This window comes from Elephas maximus, chromosome 2 (genome assembly GCF_024166365.1).
Source record: "Elephas maximus indicus isolate mEleMax1 chromosome 2, mEleMax1 primary haplotype, whole genome shotgun sequence".
In the NCBI taxonomy this organism is placed as follows: Eukaryota; Metazoa; Chordata; class Mammalia; order Proboscidea; family Elephantidae; genus Elephas; species Elephas maximus.
Genome location: NC_064820.1, coordinates 57,402,601 through 57,423,168, shown reverse-complemented (window position 1 = coordinate 57,423,168; position 20,568 = coordinate 57,402,601). Strand labels below are relative to the sequence as shown.

Sequence of the window (20,568 nt, the reverse complement as noted above, 5' to 3'; positions counted from 1 at the left end):
GAAGAGCAACTAATAGGACAAAGGAGTAGGAGGGGTTCTATATGAAGGCAAATTAGAATAATTACGACTCCTTGGGCTTGAAAACACTAGAGGAAATATGGTTAGAGTTAATAAATCCATGAGGAGCATGGATTAGATGATCATAGCATTGTTAACCAGAAGTAGGCAGAGCTTCTTAAAAGCCAAGGAAAAGTGAATTTAGGACAAAAAGAAGCCTTATCCTACTAAGAAGATCTTGTAGATTGAATCCAATTTTTTTTTTTTTATGGAACTGGAATAACTTTTGGCAATGAAATGAAGTGAGCAAGTGAAGGGTTTCTTTCAGCTTGACACTATTTTTCTGAAGCCGAGGGGCCCCAAAGAGAGAGATCATAGATCAAGCTTCCATTAGCCTTGGCATTTTCTTTTTTTTTAGGTGAAATGTAAATGTCATCTATTCTTCATTCAACAGTTACTTATTGAGAATAGATTCTATGCCAGGTTCTCCACTAGGCACTGGAGATTCTGGGATGAAGGTGGACAGACATGGGTCTCACAGACTGGTGGTGAATAAGAAACTGTAATCCTCAGTGTGCTGAGTTCACCAAGGTGCTGTGAGAGCTGGACAAAAATTGCTAACCTGGTCTCAGCATCAAAGCAGCTGCCCTAAGGAAGGGTTCTTAAGCTGAGGCCTGAAAGCTGAAGAGGAATTAGCTAAGCCAAGAGTTGGGAGAAAAGGGAAGTGTATGCACAAATGCCTTGAGGTAAGGGAGAGTCAGCATGGCTAGAATGGGGGCAGAGAGGGAAAAAGTATGGAGAGTGATGGGCGATGAGGCTGGAGAGGTTGGCTGGAGCAGATTGTGGAGAGCCTTGTAGACCATAGTAAGGGTTTAGACCCAAGAGCAGTGGTAAGTCACTGAGGGGGTTTAAGCAGATATAAACAGATAACATCTTTAATAAGTGATTACTGTGCCTACAGTGTGGAGAATAGAGAAGGCAAGAGAAAATATGCTGGGGTCAGTTGGGAGAATGTTGATGTTTTCCAGGTGATGGTAGCTGAGGCTGGAGAGAAGGGACAAATTCTAGAACTATTTCAGAGGTCACATGGACCAAACTTATTGACTGACTAGTTATGAAAAGTGAGAGGGAGGAATTGTCAAGCTTAATTTATGAGAGCATGACAGCCAATTAATCCTGGGATTTTCTCTGAATGAGCAGAATCAGCTCAGGCTTTTTATAGGTCTCTTCTGTCATGATCTCTAGATGACCCAGAAGTTTCCCTCCTTCCTCCCTCCCTCCTTTTGCTCTTTCTTTCTTTTATGAAAGTTGGCATACAGTTGGACCCTAACAAATGGATGGAGCCCTGGTGGTGCAGTGGTTAAGCCTTTGGCTGCTAACCCAAAGGTTGGAAGTTCAAATCCACCAGCTGCGTCTTGGAGACCCTATGGGGCAGTTCTACTCTGTCCTGTAGGGCCACTATGAGTTGGAATCGACTTGATGGCAACGGGTCTTTTTTTTTTTTTTTTTTGGTTTGGTAAATGAATATTGAATAAGTAAAGATCAAAAAAAGGTGAAGTGGTAACAACAACAATTAAGTAATATCACCAAAGTTGGCAAAGACACCAAGGAAATAGGAAGGGAAAAGATGGACATTTAGAACATGTACAAAAGATTCTCAAAACTAATAAAAACTGCATGAATGGTATCCCATATCTCGAATCTCCTTGTCTTTAACCCTCGCAGAGTAAACAGTCTTGTGCGGTGCATAGACTATACAACAGTTCATAGCACCCTAAGATGAGGTGACTCAAAACAATTTAATAACGACCTTCTAGGCAGTGATTCTCATTGATGATTTTTAAAAACTTTTTATTTCGAAATGATCTCAAAGATTTATAAGACTAGTATAAGAATTTTCCTATATACTCTTCACTTAGCTTCACCCAGTCACTAATATTTTGCCATGTTTGCTTCACCACTGTCCCCATATAGGGATAGAGATTTAAGAGTTGCATTCAAGTTGGTTACGGCTCATGACAGCCCCATGTGTATCTGAGTAGAACTGTGCTCCAAAGAGCTTTCAGTTGCTGATTTTTTAAAATTAGATCACCAGGCCTTTCCTGTAAAGTGCCTCTAGGTGAACTTGAACCTCCAACCTTTTCATTAACAGCCGAGTGCGTTAACCCATTGCGTCACCCAAGGACTACTTAGATAAAGAAATGGAGATGGAGATTTAGAATTTTTCTGAACCAGTTAATTGCAGATATCAAGACCCTTCATTTCTAAATACTTAACTGTGTATTTTCTAATATTTACTTTTCTTATATAAACACAGTGTAATAATTAAATCCAGGAGGTTTAACATTATGCAATACTATTATCTAATATGCTATTTTCTCCAGTCACTGAAGAAGGACATCACGTTTGGTAAAGTTAGAAGGTCAGCAAAAAAGAGGAAGACTCTCAACCAGATGGATTGACACAGTGGCTTCAACAATGGGCTCAAACATAGCAATGATTTTGAGAATGGCACAGGACCGGGCAGTGTTCCGTTCTGTTGCCATGGGGTCAGTATGAGTTGGAATCGAATCAACGGCACCTAACAACAACAACAATAATTTTGCCAAAATGTCATTTACAGCATTTTTCCCTCATGAGTCAGGATCCAATCTGGAAATGTTGCATTTCATTATTGTGCTTAATTAGTCTTTTTGAACTTGGAATGGGTCCTCATCTTCCTTTTGAATTTTAAGGCACTGATATTTTAGCGGAGAACAGACCAGTTTTTTGGCAGTCGTCTTCTCAGGTTGCTTTTGTCTGAAGTTTCCTCATGCTTAGATTCAAATGTCCATTTTTGGCAGGAAGGCTGCATAATGCTATTGTACACTTGGCAGTGCGTCCATCACAGCAGAAGGGTGGACTATGGAGTTCCTATGTGTCTCATACCTGGAGATGTTAACATTGATGACTTGATTAAGGTGGTTGGTGTCTGCCAGGTTTTACCACTTTAAAGTTACCATTTTTCTCTTTATAATTAATAAGTTATTTAACTACTTGTTGTTAGGTGCCATCCAGTCAATCCTGACTCATAGTGACCCTGTGTAAAACAGAACGTAATAGTGCCTGGTCCTGCACCATCATCCCAATCATTGCTGTGTTTGAGACCATTGTTGCAGCCACGGTGTTATTTCCTCTTGTTGAAAATCTTCCTCTTTTTCACCAACCCTCTACTTTAACAAGCATGATGTCCTTCTCCAGGGACTAGTCCCTCCTCATAACACGTCCAAAGTACGTGAGATGAAATCTTGCCATCTCTGCTTCTAAGAAGCATTCTGGCTGTATGTCTTCCAAGACAGATCTGTTCGTTCTTCTGGCAGTCCCTGGTGTATTCAATATTCTTTGCCAACACCATAATTCAAATACATCAATTCTTCTTTGGTCTTCCTTATTTATTGTCCAGGTTTTGCATGCGTATGAGGCAATTGAAAATACCATGGCTTGGATCAGATACACCTTAGTCCTCAAGGTGACATCTTTGCTTTTTAACACTATAAAGAGGTCTTTTGTAGCAGATTTACCCAATGCAATGCGTCTTTTGATTTCTTGACTGCTGCTTCCATGGGCATTGATTGTGGATCCAAGTAAAATGAAATCCTTGACAACTTCAATATATTCTCCACTTACCATGATGTTGCTTATTGGTCCAGTTGTGAGGATTTTTGTTTTCTTTATTGTAAGATGTACTCCATACTGAAGGCTGTAGTCTTTGATCTTCATCAGTAAGTGCTTCAAGTCCTCTTTACTTTCAGCAAGCAAGGTTGTGTCATCCGCATATCACAGGTTGTTAATGGTTAATGAGTCTTCCTCTAGTCCTGATGCTGAGTTCTTCTTCATATAGTCCAGCTTCTCAGATTGTTTGTTCAGCATACAGATTGAATAAGGATGGTGAAAGGATATAACCCTAATGCACACCTTTCCTGATTTTAAGCCATGCAGTATCCCCTCTTTCTGTTCAAACACCTGCCTCTTGGTCTATGTAAAGGTTCCACATGAGCATGATTAAGTGTTTTAGAATTCCCATTCTTCGCAACGTTATCCATAATTTGTTATGACTCACACAGTTGAATGCCTTTGCGTGGTCAATAAAACACAGGTAAACGTCTTTCTGGTATTCTTTGTTTTCAGCTAAGATCCATTTGATATCAGCAATGATATCCTTCATTCCACGTCATCTTCTGAATCTGTCTTGAATTTCTGGCAATTTCCTGTCAATGTTCTACTGCAACGGTTTTAAAATGATCTTCAGCAAAATTTTCCTTGCGTGCGGTATTAATGATATTGTTCAATAATTTCCACATTTTGCTGGATCACCTTACTTTGGAATGAGTACGTATATTGATCTCTCCCATTCAGTTCGCCAGGTAGCTGTCTTTCAAATTTATTGGCCTAGACGAGTAAGTGCTTCCAGTTTTACATTTGTTTGTTGAAACATCTCAAGTGGTAATCTGCCGATTCCTGGAGACTTGTTTTTCGAAAAGTGTAGCTTGGACTTTCTGTGAATTTATTACTTATTAATATTTATTTATTTTAAATGTTACTAATTATGTTTCCACAGTCTTCTCTAAAAGAGCTGTTTTTTTGTTTTCTCCTTCTCTTGGCAGTGTTTTAGAGCACTCTGCTGCAAGGGACCACCACCTGCACGACCCGAATATGACCTGGTTTGCATAGGACTCACGGGTTCTGGCAAGACCAGTTTGTTGTCAAAGCTGTGTAGCGAAAGCCCTGAGAACGTCGTGTCGACCACAGGTGGGTGTTGCGCCAGGGTTCTATCCCTTTGTCTTTCTCATCCCCAAGAAGTTCTAGTTTCTTATGCTATTTGTTTGATTTCTGCCTCTCGTTCCGTACGTTTCATTTCCCATCCATTCCTCCTTCCTGTTTTTGGATTCAGTCAGTTTATTTATTTTAATTTTAAATACCATATTTTGTTTGCAAAAAAGATTTAAAGAGGGCTGAAGAGCATTAAATTGCTGTACTCTGTATCCCCCTGGCTGGTTGTTTCAGTGATAACTGAATAAGTCAACCTCGGGAGAATATTAAAACAAACCAATCCTGTGTTACTGTGACTGAATGAATTTGTCTCAGGCCCAACAAGTGTCATCAGTTTATGAAATGTCACTCTAGCCTTCTTTTGTTGATCATATACTCTCTAAACAGTATCAAAGATATCATCTGAATCTTCTCTCATTATTTTTACCCAGAGGGTAGTCTATGTAAGAGATCATTCATCAAGTTACCCTGTTGTTTCCTAAGCTGGCAAAGGAAAGTCAGCCTGAGGCAGTCGTTTTCAATCAGGTGCGATTTTGTCCCCCAGTGAACATCCAGAAATATCTGGAGACATTTTTGGTTGTCACAGCTAGAAGTAGGGGTCACTACCGGAATCTAATGGGTAGATGCCAGTGGTGCCACTTAAAGTTCTGCAATGCGCGAGGCAGCCCACACAACAAAGAATTATCTAGCCCAAAATGTCAGTAGCTGAGAAACGATAGCCTAGGGCTTTTGCTACTCCCAATGCTTCCTCTTTTTCTTCTAACAGTGAAGGAGAAAAGAAAGGTACAAATTAGAGAAAATAAATGTAGAACTGTTGTAGAAGATGAAGAACAGTGCTTTAATGGCAGAAAAGCTGATGAGGAAGGGGTGGGGTAAAATACTGCCTGGGAAAATTGGAAAGCTTTACAGAAGACAAAAATATCCAACGTCCAACAAGGGTGGGACCATGGTCTTCTGGATCTCAAAGGGGCGGGGGACGAGCCTCCTAGGTATCAGAGAGTCGGATCTTTGCCAGCTCGGTTCACGAGTATCTTAGGCTAGGTTCTCTAGAGAGCAAAACAGTGAAGCATAAATGTGTGTATCTCTCTCTGTCTTTGTGTGTGTGTGTGTGTGTGTGTGTGTGTTTGTATGTATGTAGAGTGAGAGAGAGAGAGATTTATCTCAAGGAAATGGCTTATGTGGTTGTAAAGGCTGTCAAGTCCCAAGTCTCTGGGTCAGGCCTCAGGCTGGAGGTGTCTCCTAACTCATGTAGCTGCAGGGGCTGACGAATCCAAGATTGACGGGTAAGGTGGCAGGCTGCTAGCTCACAGACTGTGGAGGCTGATGAATCCCAAGATCAGCAGGCAATTTGACAGGCCACTGGCTTAAGTCCCAAGAACTGGAGGTCAGATGATGACAAGCCAGATGTAGTATCAAAAGCAAGCAATTGAAGTTTGCCAGAACGTCCATATATATGTAGTGGATGCAGGACACACCCATAGTAACTCCCCTTACAACTGATTGGCTGATCGCATAATGGAGGATAACTACATCATTGCATAACTGTCAAATTATATAACTACCAAACTGCATCATTACAAAACTGCCCATCTGCATCATTACATAACTGCTAAATGACTGAGAGTCATGGCCCAGCTAAGCTGACACACAGTCTTAACCATTACATGGAGTGTGGGGCTGCCTTTAAGATGTGCCAGGGGAAAGGGGCTACCACCCAAAGCTAACTGGGCAGGGCTGCCACGCCAAAGGGACAAAATAACGGGTCCTGCTGGGGCCATGGGAATGGGGTCGCCACTCAGGTGGACTAGGGGGAATAGGGCTGCCCAAATCTGAGGGAGCTGAGTTGCCATCCCAGTGGGCCTGGAAGGTGGAACTGAAGTCCAGGGCCGAGAGGCCTCCACACAGAGAGCATGGCTAGCACCCAGAGTCTGAGGGCAGGGCCATTGCCTAACTGGTCTCAGGGAACAAAGGATTATTTTCAAGTATTAAGAAATAATGTGATTTGTTCTGCTGGGTTTTGGACTTGCTGGGTACCTGTTGTCCCTTCTTTCCTCCAATTTCTCCCATTTGTAATGGAGATGTCTACCTGTGCCTGTTCTACCATTGTACTTTAGAAGCAGATAACTTGTATTCTAGATTTCTCAGGTTCACAGATGAAGAGGAATCTTGCTTCAGGATGGAATATGCCTGAAGTCTCACCCATATTTGATTTAGATGCTTCAGAAAATGAGATTTTGGACTTGGAGTCGATTTAAGACATTTGGGATGATATGATGGGGTGAATGGGTTTTACACATGACAAGGACATGAATTTTGGGGGGCCAAAATGTGGTGGAATGTTATGAATTGAATTGTGTCCTCGAACAATATGTGTTGTAAATTCTACCCTCAGCCTCTGGTTATATCCCATTTGTGAATGAGTTGTGTTAATGAGGCAGGAGTAGGTTATGTTAACAAGGATTAGGTTATGTTTGTTATGTTAGTGAGGAAAGATTAGGTTGTATCTTTAGTCGATTTCTGTTGAGATATAAAAGAGATTAAATAAGCAAGCAAGAAATCAGAGATGGGATAAGAGAGATGCCAAGCCACATGAAGATTGCCCAGGAGCAGAAGCTCAAAGAGACCAGGACCTTTCTCCTGCGCCAACAGAGAAAGAAAGCCTTCTCATAGATCTGACATCCTGAATTTGGACATCTGGTCTCCTAAACTGTGAGAGAATAAATTTCTGTTTCTTAAAACCATCTATTTGTGGTATTTGTTATAGCAGCATTAGATAACTAAGACAATGTCTTATGCTGGGCTCTCTAGAGAAGCAAAACCAGTGAAGGATATATATATAGAGAGAGGGATTTATCTGAAAGAAATGACTCACATGGTTGGAGAGGCTGCAAGTCCCAAGTCCATGCGTCAAGTGTCAGGCCAAAGACTTCTCCTGATTCCTGTAGCTGTAGGGTCTGAAGAATCCAAGATTGGCAGGTGAGATGGCAGGCTGTTGGCTCATCGGCCGTGGAAGCTGATGAATCCAGCGTTGGTAGGTAAGACAGCAGGCTGCTGGCTCAAATCCCAAGAACCAGAGATCAGATGATGCTGAGCTAGATGATGGATCCAGAGCAAGCAAGCAAGCTTTGACAGAATGTCCATATGTTTTTGGAGGTAGGCCATGCCACCTAGGAAACTCCCCTTACAATTGATTGGCTGATCACATGAGATCACATCATGGAGTATGACTACATCATTACATAACTGCCACATAACTGAGAATCATGGCATAGCCAACTTGACACACAACCTTAATCATCACAGTCTGCTGATTTTCAGCTGGAACCTGTACACAGCTCCTTAAACTGTACACAAGCTCTAAATAAAGACAATTACAGAGGCATACTTATGCCTAACATGATACAACTAACATGCATACAACCAAAAATGCACTAGCCCTGTTTACATCTTATATTTTATGAGTGAAGAAAACAAAAATATGTGATGCACACATACAAGGGAGAAATTCTCATAACATTTACAGTTCTTGTTTCTGCAACTGTTCATGTGGTTGTAACTGGTACTTAGAACTACCTTCTTCCACCATCCATTCTGTATTTCCTTCATCCTCAGCAAGCATCTCAGCTGGACGTGGTTTGTTTTCTGGCAGGGTGAACCAAACCTCCACTTTTGAAGATCCTGGGCCATTAGTAGTCATATCTGAATTGGGTTGCTATAGTTTTCTATTGATTTTAATCACAGGGCATGGTAGTAATAGTAGACATCCAGAGGGATCTCCTGTATTCCAAACATACTCTTTTTTACCTCCATTTGAAATGTCAATCTGATTTCCCCTTGGTAGTCAGGGTCAGTCACACCAGCCAATATGCTAACTCCCTTATTTGCCTGTTGATCCAGAGGCATGAGAAGCCCAAGTGGCTGGGTGGCTGTCATGGATTGAATCAAGTCCCCACAAAAATGTGTGTATCAATCTGGTTAGGCCATGATTCCCAGTATTTTGTGGCAGTACTCCATTTTGTGATTATAATTTTATGTTAAAAGGATTAGAGTGAGATTGTAACACCCTTACCAGATCACATCCCTGGTCCAATGTAAAGGGAGTTTCCCTGGGGTGTGGCCTGCACCACCTTTTAGCTCTCAAGAGATAAAAGGAAGGGGAAGCAAACAGAGAGCTGGGGACCTCCTACCACCAAGAAAACAGCACGGGAGCAGAGCACATCCTTTGGGCACGGGGTCCCTGTGCCTCAGAAGCTCCTCAACCAGGAGAAGTTTGAGGACAAGGAATCTTCCTCCATAGCTGACAAAGAAAGAAAGCCATCCCCTGAAGCAGACACCCTGAATTTGGACTTTTAACCTACTAGACTGTGAGAGAATAAATTTCTTTTTGTTAAAGCCATCTACTTGTGGCGTTTCTGTTATAGCAGCACTGGATGACTAAGACAGTGGCATTCTTAACTGCCAGTTTAATGGAATCAGTGATGTGTCTCCAGGTGGGAACATTTCTCCAGTTGAAACTAAGACCTCTAGAGCTGCAGAGCATAGAGTTGCAGGGACAGTAAGCAAAACTTTTGCCAGGAGGCCTCTAGTGGTAATGGTGAGCAGTTTCACTCCTATCTCCATTCCTTGATTCCTGGAGCTGTGAATCCGGCTATGGGAGAAACAGCACCATATAATGGACACTGGTTTAGAGCATTTATAGTCTCCTGAAGAATATTGCCCCAACCTTATATGGTATTGCGACCTAGCTGGTGCCATAATTGTGCCTTTAGAAGGCCATTCCCTTGTTCTATCAAGCCAGCTGCTTCAGGGTGATGGGGGACATGGTAAGACCATTGAATTCCATGAGAATGGGCCCATTGCCATACTTCATTTGCTGTGATGTGAGTCCCTTGATGCGAATTCATGCTGTGTGAGATACCATGATGGTAGATAAGGCATTATGTGAGTCAATGGTTGGTAGTTTTGGCAGAGACATTGTATACAGGAAAGGCAAATCCATATCCAGAGTAAGAACCTATCCCAATAGGAATGAAAGGCTACCCCTTCTATGATGGAAGTGGTCCAATATAATCAACCTGCCACCAGGTTGCTCGCTGATCACCTCAAGAATTAGTACTGTATTGAGGACTCATTATTGGTCTCTGCTGCTAGCAGATTGGGCATTCAGCATGGCTGTAGCTAAGTTTGCATTGGTGAGTGGAAGTCCATGTTGCTGAGCCCATGCATAACCTCCATCCCTGCCACAATGGCAACTTTGTTCACGAGCCCATTGGGCAATGACAGGAGTGTCTAGGGAAAGAGGATGATTGGTTTCCACAGAATGCATCATCCTATTAAAATCCTCTTCTGCTGAGGTCACCCTTTGGTGAGCATTCATGTGAGACACAACTATCTTCAGTTCTTTGGCCCATTCAGAGAGATCTATCCACAGACCTTTTCCCCATACTTCTTGTCACCAACTTCCCAATCATGTTCCTACCAGGTCCCTGATCATTCAGCCAAACCATTGGTGACAGCCCATAAATCAGTATACAGTTGCACATCTGGCCATTTCTCCTTCCGAGCAGCAGTGAACAGTGAACAGCCAGTTGCACTGCTTGAAGTTCTGCACATTGAGAGAGGACTTTCAATATCCCTCAAGGAGGTCCCAGAAGGGGGTGCAATGCTGTTGCTATCCACTTTTGACTGGTGCCTGCATATCACATGAAACCATCTGTAAACCAGGCATGAGTTTTCTCTTCTTCGATCAACTGATCATAAGGAACTCTCCATGAGACCATAGGCACAGACTGGGAGAAGACAGGTAATGTGACAGGAGTGGAGACCATGAGCATTTGGGCCATTTTATGCAACTTACTTGTGTCTTCAGGACCTGCTCAAGCCTGATCTAGTATTTACCATTTCCATTTAATGATGGAGTACTGCTGTGCATGTCCAACTTGATAACTCTATGAGTCAGACAACATCCAGTTCATGATGGGTAGCTCAGGCTGTATAGTGATTGGTGGCCCATGGTTAAATGTTCAGTCTCTACTAAGGCCCAGTAACAAGCCAAAAGCTGTTTCTCGAAAGTAGAGTCATTATCTGCAGAGAATGGCAGAGCTTTACTCTAAAACTCTAAGAATCTGTGCTGTGATTCACCAGTAGGGGACTGCCAAAGACTTCAGACAGCATCTCTATCTGGCACTGACCCTTCAAGCACCATTGAATCAGCCAGATTATATGGCCCTAGTGACAAAGCAGCTTATACAGCAGCCTGAGCCTGTTGCAGAGCCTTCTTTTGGTCTGGGTCCCACTCAAAACTAGCAGTTTTGAGTTACTTGATAAATAGGCCAGAGTAGCACACCTAAATGAGATGTATGTTGCCTTCAAAATCTTAAGAGACTCACTAGCATTGCGCCTCCTTTTGTTTATTGGAGGGGCCACATGTAACAACTCATGCTTCACTTCAGAAGAAATATCTTGACATGCCCTGCACCACTGGACTCTTAGAAATTTCACTGAGGCGGAAGGTACCCAAGTGTTTGTGGGATTAATTTCCCACCCTCTAGCACACAAATGTTTTACCGATAAATCCAGAGCCATTGACACTTCTTCCTTCCTACACCCAATCAGCATAATGTCATCAATGTAATGGACCACAGTAACATCACATGGAAGGGGGTGGTAATCAAGGTTCCTGAGGGGTAAATTGTGATATAGGGCTGGAGAGTTGCCATACTTTGAGATAGGACAGTGTAGGTGTATTGATGGCCTTGCTAGCTGAAGGCAGACTGCTCTGGTGGTCCTTTGAAACAGGTGTGGAGAAAAAAAGGCATTAGCCAGATCCGTTGGCCACATACCAGGGGATATATAAGTTTTTTCAAGCAATAAAGCCACATTTGTAACAATATCTGCAATTACAGTCACCACCTGGTTAAGTTTTTGATAATCAACTCTCATTCTGCAAGATCCATCTGTTTTTTCCACAGGCCAAATAGGTGAATTAAATTGAATTGTGATGGGAGTAAAAAATATCCAGCCCCAAACAAAGTTCACCACTTGTCTGTCAGCTTGTCATACTGTGGTGGCTTTTGTGTTACTGTCATGTGATAGCAATGCCACTGGTATTTCAAATACCAGCATGGTCACCTGGGGTGGACAGGTTTCAGTGGAGCTTCTAGGCTAAGACAAACCAGGAAGAAGGACCTAATGGTCTACTTCTAAAAAAATTTGGCCAACGAAAACCTTATGAATAGCAGCAGAACATTGTCTAATATGGTGCCGGAAGATGAGCCTGTCAGGTTGGAAGTTACTTAAAATATGACTGGGGAAGAGCTGCCTCCTCAGAGTAAAGTCAACCATGATGATTTGGATGGAGCCAAACTTTCAGGACCTTCAACTGCCTATGTGGCATGATTCAAAATGAGAAGAAATAGCCACAAACATCTGTTAATAATCGGAATGTGGATTGTACAAAATATGAATCTAGGAGAATTGGAAGTCTTCAAAAATGAAATGGATTGCATGAAGAATGATATCTAAGGCATTAGTGAGCTAATATGTACTGGTATTGGTCATTTTAGATTGGGCAATCAAATCATATGGTCCACTGTGCTAGGAATGACAGCCTAAAGGCAAATGGTATCACATTCATCATCCAAAAGAGTATTTCAAGATCCATCCTGAAGTACAATGATAGCATAAAATCCTGCGTCTTCAAGGAAGACAACTTAATATGACTGTCAAATTTACATACTAACCACTTATGCCAAACATGAAAAAATATTAAACAATGCGGGAAGCATCAAGGGAAGATGGAAGGAATACACAGAGTCACAGTACCAAAAAGAATTGATCGATGTTGAACCATTTCAGGAGGTAACATATGATCAAGAGCCTATGGTCCTGAAGGAGGAATTCCAAACCGCACTGAAGGCATTGGCAAGAAAAAGCCCCAGGACTCGACAGAATACCATTTGAGGTGTTACAACGAACAGATGCAAAAATGGGAGTGCCCACTAGTCTATGCCAAAAAATTTGGAAGACAGCTACCTGGCCAACAGACTGTAAGAAATCTATATTTTTGCCCATTCCAAAGAAAGATGATCCAACAGAAGGTGGAAATTGTGAAAGAATATCATTAATATCTCACACAAGTAAAATTTTGCTGAAGATAATTCAAAAATGGTTGAAATAGTTCATCAACAGGGAACTGTCAGAGATTTAAGCTGGATTCAGAAGAGGATATTGAAGGAGAGATATCATTGCTGATGTCAGATGGATCTTGGCTGCAAACAGAGAATACCAGAAAGGTGTTTACCTGTGTTTTATTGACTATGCAAAGACATTCGACTCTGTGAATCATAGCAATTTCTGGATAATATTGCAAAGAATGGGAATTCTAGAACACTTAATCCTGCTCATGCAGAATTTGTACATAGACCAAGAGACATTTGTTCAAACAGAACAATGGGATAGTGAATGAATTAAAATTAGAAAAAGTGTGTGTTACGGATGTATCCTCTCCCATACGTATTCAATCTGAATACTTAGCAGTCAGTCCAAGAAGCCAGACTATATGAAGAAGAACGCGGCATCAGGATTTCAGGAAGACTTATTAACAACCTGTGATACGCAGATGACATAATCTTGTTGCTAAAAGTGAAGAGGACTTGAAGCACTTACTGATGAAGATCAAAGACCATGGCCTTCAATGTGTATTACACCTCAACATAAAGACAACAAAGATCTTCACAACTGTACTAATAAGCAATGTCGTGGTAAATGGAGAAAATATTGAAGCTTTCAAAGATTTCACTTTACTTGGATCCACAATCAACACCCATGCATGCAGAAGCCAAGAAATCAAATGATGTATTGCAGTGGATAAATTGCTCCAAAGGACCTTTTTATAATGCTAAAAAGCAAAGAGGAAGGAATAGTTCTCAGCACCTCCTTTAAGACAAGCATTATCTTGATAACAAATGTAAACAAGGACATTACAATAAAACTATATACCAATATATCTCATGAATATACGTGTAAGAATTCTAGACAAAAATCGAGCAAATTAAACCTATTAGTGTGTTAATAGGGTAATAGATCATGAACAAATAAACTTCATGCCAGGAATGTAGAGTTGATGCAATGAGTTGAATAGTGCCCTCCCTCCAGCCACCTACCCTCAATATGTCTACTTGGAACCTGAAAATGTGATCTTATTTGGAAATAGGGTCCTTGCAAATATAATTAGTTAAGAATTTCGAGATGATACCATCTGGATTTAGGATGGGCCCTATATCCGATCACTGGTATCCTTATAAAAGAGATGACACAAAGTGACATTCAGAAAGGAATACCATGTGAAGACAGAGGCAGAAATTAAAGTTATGCTGTCATAAACTAAGGAACACCTGGGGCCACCAAAGGCTAGAAGAGGCAAAGAAGGATTCTTCTCTAGAGCCTCAGAGATAGCGTGATGACTCTGCTGACATGTTGATTTTGGACTTCTAGCCTCCAGAGCTGTGAAAAAATAAATTTGTGTTGTTTAAGCCCATTTGACTGTGTGGATCATAACAAATTATGAATAGCATTGCAAAGAATAGAAATTCTAGAACATGTAATTGTGCTCATGAGAAACCTGTACATAAACAAAGAGGCAGTCATTTGAACAATATACAGGGATACTGTGTGGTTTAAAATCAGGAAAGGTGCATGGCAGGGTTGTACCTTTTCACCATACTTATTCAGTCTGTATGCGGAGCAAATAATCTGAAAAGCTGGACTATATGAAAAAGAATGTGGCATCAGGATTGGTGGAAGATTCATTAACGCACTGTGATATGCAGATGACACTACCTTGCTTACTAAAAGTGAGAAGGTCTTGAAGCACTTAGTAATGAAGATCAAAGACTACAGCCTTCAGTATGAATTGCAACTAAACATAAAGAAAACAGAAATCCTCACAACTGAACCAATAAGCAACATCATGATAAATGGAGACTATATTGAAGTTGTCAAGGATTTCATATTATTTGGATCCTCAATCAATGCCAATGGAAGCAGCAGTCAAGAAAAACAATGAACTGCATTGGGCAAATCTGCTGCAAAAGACTAAAGTGTTGAAAAGCAAAGGTGTCACTTTGAGGACTAAGATGTGCCTGACCCAAGCCATGGTGTCTTCAGTCACCTCATATGCATGCAAAAGCTGGGCAGTGAATAAGGACGATAGAAGAATTGATGCCTTTGAATTATGGTGTTGGAGAAGAGTATTGAATATACCATGGACTGCCAGAAGACAGACAAAAAAAAAAAACTGTCTTGGGAGAAGTACAGCCAAAATGCTCCTTGGAAGCGAGGATGGCAAGATGTCGTCCCTCGTACTTTGGACATATTATCAGGTGGGACCAGTTCCTGGAGGAGGACATCATGCTTAGTAGAGAGTCAGTGAAAAAGAGGAAGACCCTCAATGAGATGGATTGACGCAGTGGCTGCAACAGTGGGCTCAAACGTAGCAATGATTTTGAGAATGGCACAAGACTGGGTAGTGTTTTGTTCTGTTTTACATAGGGTCACTATGAGTTGGAACCGATTCGACAACACCTAACAACAACAAGGCCAATTTGTATGCCCTGTTATGGTTTCACATTAAAATATCCATCAATATAATTCACAATATTAACTAAAAAAAAAAAAAACAAACCCAAAACATATGAGTATCTCAACAGATAAGAATTCTCAACAAAGTAGGAATAGAAGAGAATTTCCTCCACTAAAATACATTTATGAAAACCCTACAGCTAACATCATACTTGATGGTAAGACTGAATTCTTTGCCTTTCAGATCAGGAATTAGACATGGACATCCATTCTCACCACTTCTATTCAGCATTGTAGTAGAGATCATAGCCAGTGCAGTCAGGCAAGAAAATGAAAGAAAAGAATTCCAGATTGATAAAGAATAAATATGACTACCTTTATTCACAGATGACACTATCCCTTATATAGAAAATCTGATGGAATCTGGACCTTTATGGCAATAAATTAGAGATAACTGATGTGAATTTCAGCTGATAATTTTGGAGATCTAAAAACTGGCTTTGGCCAATAGTTTGGATACTGTTGTTCCTAAGAATAGAGTAAGGTAAGGTATAGTGGACAACTGTGAACCAAGTCTTGAATTCATTCAGGTAGATAAGCGAACACTCAAAGTTTGTAGATGGGAGTGTAGAGGGCCATAAATAAACAGATGTCATAGATTTCTGGTGGGAGGTTATTAAGAGGTCGCCATGAAGTAGTGGTCTAATAGCATTCTGAGGAAGCAAAGCTTGTGTTAGGAGGGAGTCATAAGAGAAGGGAAAGCTCTATTTGCTAATGTTAGGAGGAAGAAAATTTAGGGGTAAAGAGAAGACTGTTTTTAACAAAGCTTAGGCTCCGTATGAGTCAACGAAAAGGCTCAGTAATAATAATATTATTCTGAGTTAGGTAAAAGAGGCATGAAGTAAGAATGTAGGAAAGAAGACAAAGGTGACTATTGGTTGAGTTTGTGTGGTTATTGTAGCTAATAAAGAGAACAAGAGCTCAGAGAATCAACTCAGTGATGGTAGAGGAGGCGTGGAGGATAGGAAACAGAGGGTAGCCAAGTAGGCTGATATTAGTTATCGTTGACCCTCAAAAACACTTAAAAACCCAGAAAAAAAATTGAGTGCCAGAGTTTGTACTGAGCATTGCTAGCATCTTCAAACTTAGCACCCCGGTACAGAGTTCTTTCTGTTCATAGCAAGTGCGTGTGTGCACGCATGAATGTGTACTTGAGGAAGAGCCAAGGAGATGGGAGGAAGATACTAAAATAAGTGAGATAAAGCCCAATAGCAAGAAATAGTAACTAAAAGAAGAAATGAAGGATGTGCATTTATGTTTAGATATCCTAGATAGCTCCAGAAAAAATGAATACTTGGCTGTGATTGATCATTCATTGTGGAAGGCAAGAAAATAGCTGGAGAAGGAGGTCTAAGAATAATATACACAGGAAAAGATCAGGGGACTTGTAATAATTATATAAAATTTTGGAATTACTGAAGAGTTAAATTAACAAGATAAATATAAAAAGAAAACAATTCTTTTGAGATAGTTACATCAGATATTACAAGTGAGAGTTTAAGGCTATGCCACTTAAAAGAATTCAGTCACATTTACAAATAGCATCAAGAATTTAATAGATAAATTAAGCTAAGTCCACAAAGAGATAATATATTTTTTAAATGTCAAACAAATAAATGGAAATGACTCTATTAGAGGATAAAAAGAAAATGTTAATTTTTTACTTACTAGGTTTATCAAAAATTTGTTTCTTTAAAAATCCACTACTGGTATGATTGTAGTAGAATTGCTATGCTTATAGTGACATTGTAATTGGTAGGTTCATTTTCTTGAACAGAAATTAATCATATAAATATTTTTGTGGTCAAGATCACCAAAATATTCACACCCCTTAACTTGGCAATTGTGCCACTGGGAATTATTTTCAGCAAGCAATTCAAAAGGAACTATATGCACAAAGAGATTCATTGCAACATTTTTTGTAATCACTGAAACTTTAAAGCAATTTGAACTTCCTTCAACAAGAGAGTTTGTTAATTAAATTATATTACTTCAATTGAAATGGTTATGGATTGGCAAATAAGCACACTCTTGAGCAGAACAGTAAAGAATGAAAGTAATATTTACCTTTAAAAGTAAACCATGCAATACTATGCATTTGAATAAAAACTGGAAAAGAACATGTGAAAAATCAAAATGTGCTTTTTTTGGTGGCAGAAATATGGGTGAATTTTTTTTTTTTTAATTCTCTATAATGTTTTGACAGTAAAAGGCCAATTAAAGATTTAAAGATTATCTCAGGGCAGTAGTTTCAGGGGTTCATCCACCCTTCATGGCTCCAGGAAGTCTGGAGTCCGTGAGAATTTGAAATGATGTTCTACATTTTCCCCCTTTGGATCAGGATTCTTCTATGAAATCATTGATCAAAATGTTCAGTGATGGTAGCTGGGCACCATCCAGTTCTTCTGGTCTTAGGACAAAAGAGGCAGTTGATCATGGAGGCAATTAACCATGCATTCCAGATCCTCCTCCTACTCCTGACTGTTCTCCTCCCTCTGTCGCTCCAGGTGAGTAAAGTTCAATTGTTGTGCCTTGGATGGCTGCTTGCAAGCTTTTAAGAGCCTAGACACTGTGCAACAAATATCCTCTGAAGTCGTCTTAAAACAGTAGTTTAACTAGTAAAAAATGTCTACTTTGAGTGTTATTTTCTTTTAAGAGCTATCTATATGTGATCACATTGACAACAGCAAATCGAAAGATGAGATAGGAACCTTAGGGGAGAGTGATTTTATATGAATGAAGGAGGAACAACTCAGAAAAAGAGGGTGAGAATGATGGCCCAACTAGAAGAGTGTAATCAATGTCACAAATTATATGTGGAGAAATTTTGAATTGCTGTATGTTTTGCTGTGTATATTCTCAGCAACAACAACAAAATAAATACAGTTGTGGGGGGAATGCTAGATAAAAATGAAATATTTGTTGGAAGAATTTTGGAGAGTCTAAAAGAGGAACTACCTTAAAAGTTAGTTTCTTAAAATAAAAGCTTATCATAAGAAGGGTCTGTTCATCTAATTTCAGCAAGGGAAAAACATCTGCCTTTTCTTCAGAAGGAGAGGGAATCCAAATTTTACTGGATTGTTAACTTCAGCAATCTTTCACACTTGACATAATTTTTTTTTAAGATACTTAAATTGTCACAACTCAAAGGGCCAAGAAATCCTACAGAAAGCAAGACCTGCTAGTGGAGAAAGAAAAATTGGGTAGCTTGCATCTTGGTCTAGAAACAAGAGTAAACTCTGCCCAGAGTGAGTGACTTGACTCTATTTGTTGATAAGAGGGGATGTTAAACTAAAGATTACACAAATACTCACTTTTTTTCTTCTTAATCCAGGGAAGTAGAAGCTAAGATCTTAGAATAATATATTGATGCAACATGGATAACAACCTAGAGAAAACCAAGTATTTGAAATTGAAAAAGGTTAAAAATAATCTCCTAGAGGTATATATTGCTGCAGTTGAAAAGCTCTCAAGTAGTATGTCATTCAGTTAAAGTAGAAACAGATCATAATGATTTGAACAAAACACAGAAAAAGTTCATGGAAATTCGAATGAGACATTTAAATAACTTTATTATCTGCATATGTGTTAAGTTAACAAGAGAAACAAGTTAGAACGTCAAAATTTGGTATCTGCTCAAGGATTGTTTTATAAATGCCAGTAGATTAAATCTCTTTTTATGATGTTGAAATCATATTTAGAGGAATTTCACTAGACTATTGTCCAAACATCACAAAACTGCCACTGCATAAATCATGCCCTTAGTCCAGGTCAAGGCCAACAAATCTGTGGAATGTCTTTCCTTTCAGCAGTTCCTTAGAGTGACCCAGGAATTTCAGAAGCACAAACCACGTGTCTGTGTGTATGCATGTCAACTTGTGTATGTGTGTGTAGAGGGGCGGGGGTTCAGTCTGTTGGTCCAAGTAAAATACTCATGTGTTCCACGCTATGAATAAAAATAGACTAGCCTCACTCCCAAAACTGATTTTGTTACAATTCCAGGAATGCTTTCCCTGCATGATAAATTTCATATCCATCTCCCCTGTATCATAGGTTTTATTGGATTTAAGGACTGAAAAAGGAAGACTAAAAAGCTATGCAAACAATTATTTCCCCAAAGATTCACTAAGTCATATATTTATTAAAAATTGTGGGTTTAGACCTTATGGGAGATTTCAGTCTTACTAATGTAGCTTCAATAGGCCAGGAAAAAGTGACTGAGCAACTTAGGTTTCAGGTATCAAGTTGCTTAAATGGAACTTGGGGAGACCTACCCGTGAGGCCTTCAGCCAAATACTAAGAGCCATTGATAATCAACTCACTTGTTATTGTTGTCTCTTTTTGTCTTTTTGAATTTAATAATGGAATCTTAGGACAAGAAAAAAAAAAAAACTGACTAGTAAGTCTAAGACCTGAGGCTAAGACTCCTAGGACAGTGCTCCTGTCACATCATCACGCTGCCTCCCTCTGGAGAGATGACAGTTCTGTTACTTTTAGAAGTAGCAGCAAAGGAGCTGTGGTAGTGCAAACAGTTTACCAAAAGGTTGTGGTTTGAAACCACCCAGCAGCTCTGCAGGAGTAAAGATTACAGCCAAGAAAATCCTATGCGGCCGTTCTACTCTGTCTCATGGGGTCACTATGAGTCAAAAATGACTTGATGACCCCTAATAACAATCAAAGACTGGATTTGTTAACGAAGAAGAAGAAGAGAGGAGGAGGAAAAGAAGAAGGAGAAGAAACAGATGAAACTATCATGGCCAAGACAGTTGGACATTTTCCTTCACCTCCTGAATTCTCAATTTTATTAATAACATCTATTAAAGAAGTACTTTCTAAAGTCTTGCTATAATTTTTATTGCATTAATAAGAAGTCAGTTTAGTGCAGACACAAGAACACTTATTTTGGTGATTTGTGTTGGCTTATTTATGAGTAGGAGGGAGAGTAGATTAGTGCATTTATCAGGTTTGTGTGTTTACTTCTCCAATCACCAGCATTCAGGCTCAAAATTGGACAAAATAGTGTGGATCTAGTCAAAATAGTGTGGCCAAATTCAAAATGAGAAGAAACAGCTGCAAACATCCATTAATAATCGAAACGTGGAATGTACAAAGAATGAATCT

The 20,568-nt window shown here is 39.9% G+C and overlaps 1 protein-coding gene across 2 annotated transcripts in view; it reads left to right on the top strand.

Annotated features, from left to right (window-relative positions):
- The window catches only part of ARL15 (ADP ribosylation factor like GTPase 15), a 526,064-nt gene that overhangs the window by 196,996 nt on the left and 308,500 nt on the right, over nucleotides 1-20,568 (top strand). For both annotated transcript variants that reach the window (XM_049863688.1, XM_049863679.1), the window contains one exon: nucleotides 4,641-4,785. In XM_049863688.1, coding sequence (XP_049719645.1) covers nucleotides 4,641-4,785 — 145 coding nt within the window. The remainder of the gene's footprint in view (nucleotides 1-4,640; nucleotides 4,786-20,568) is intronic.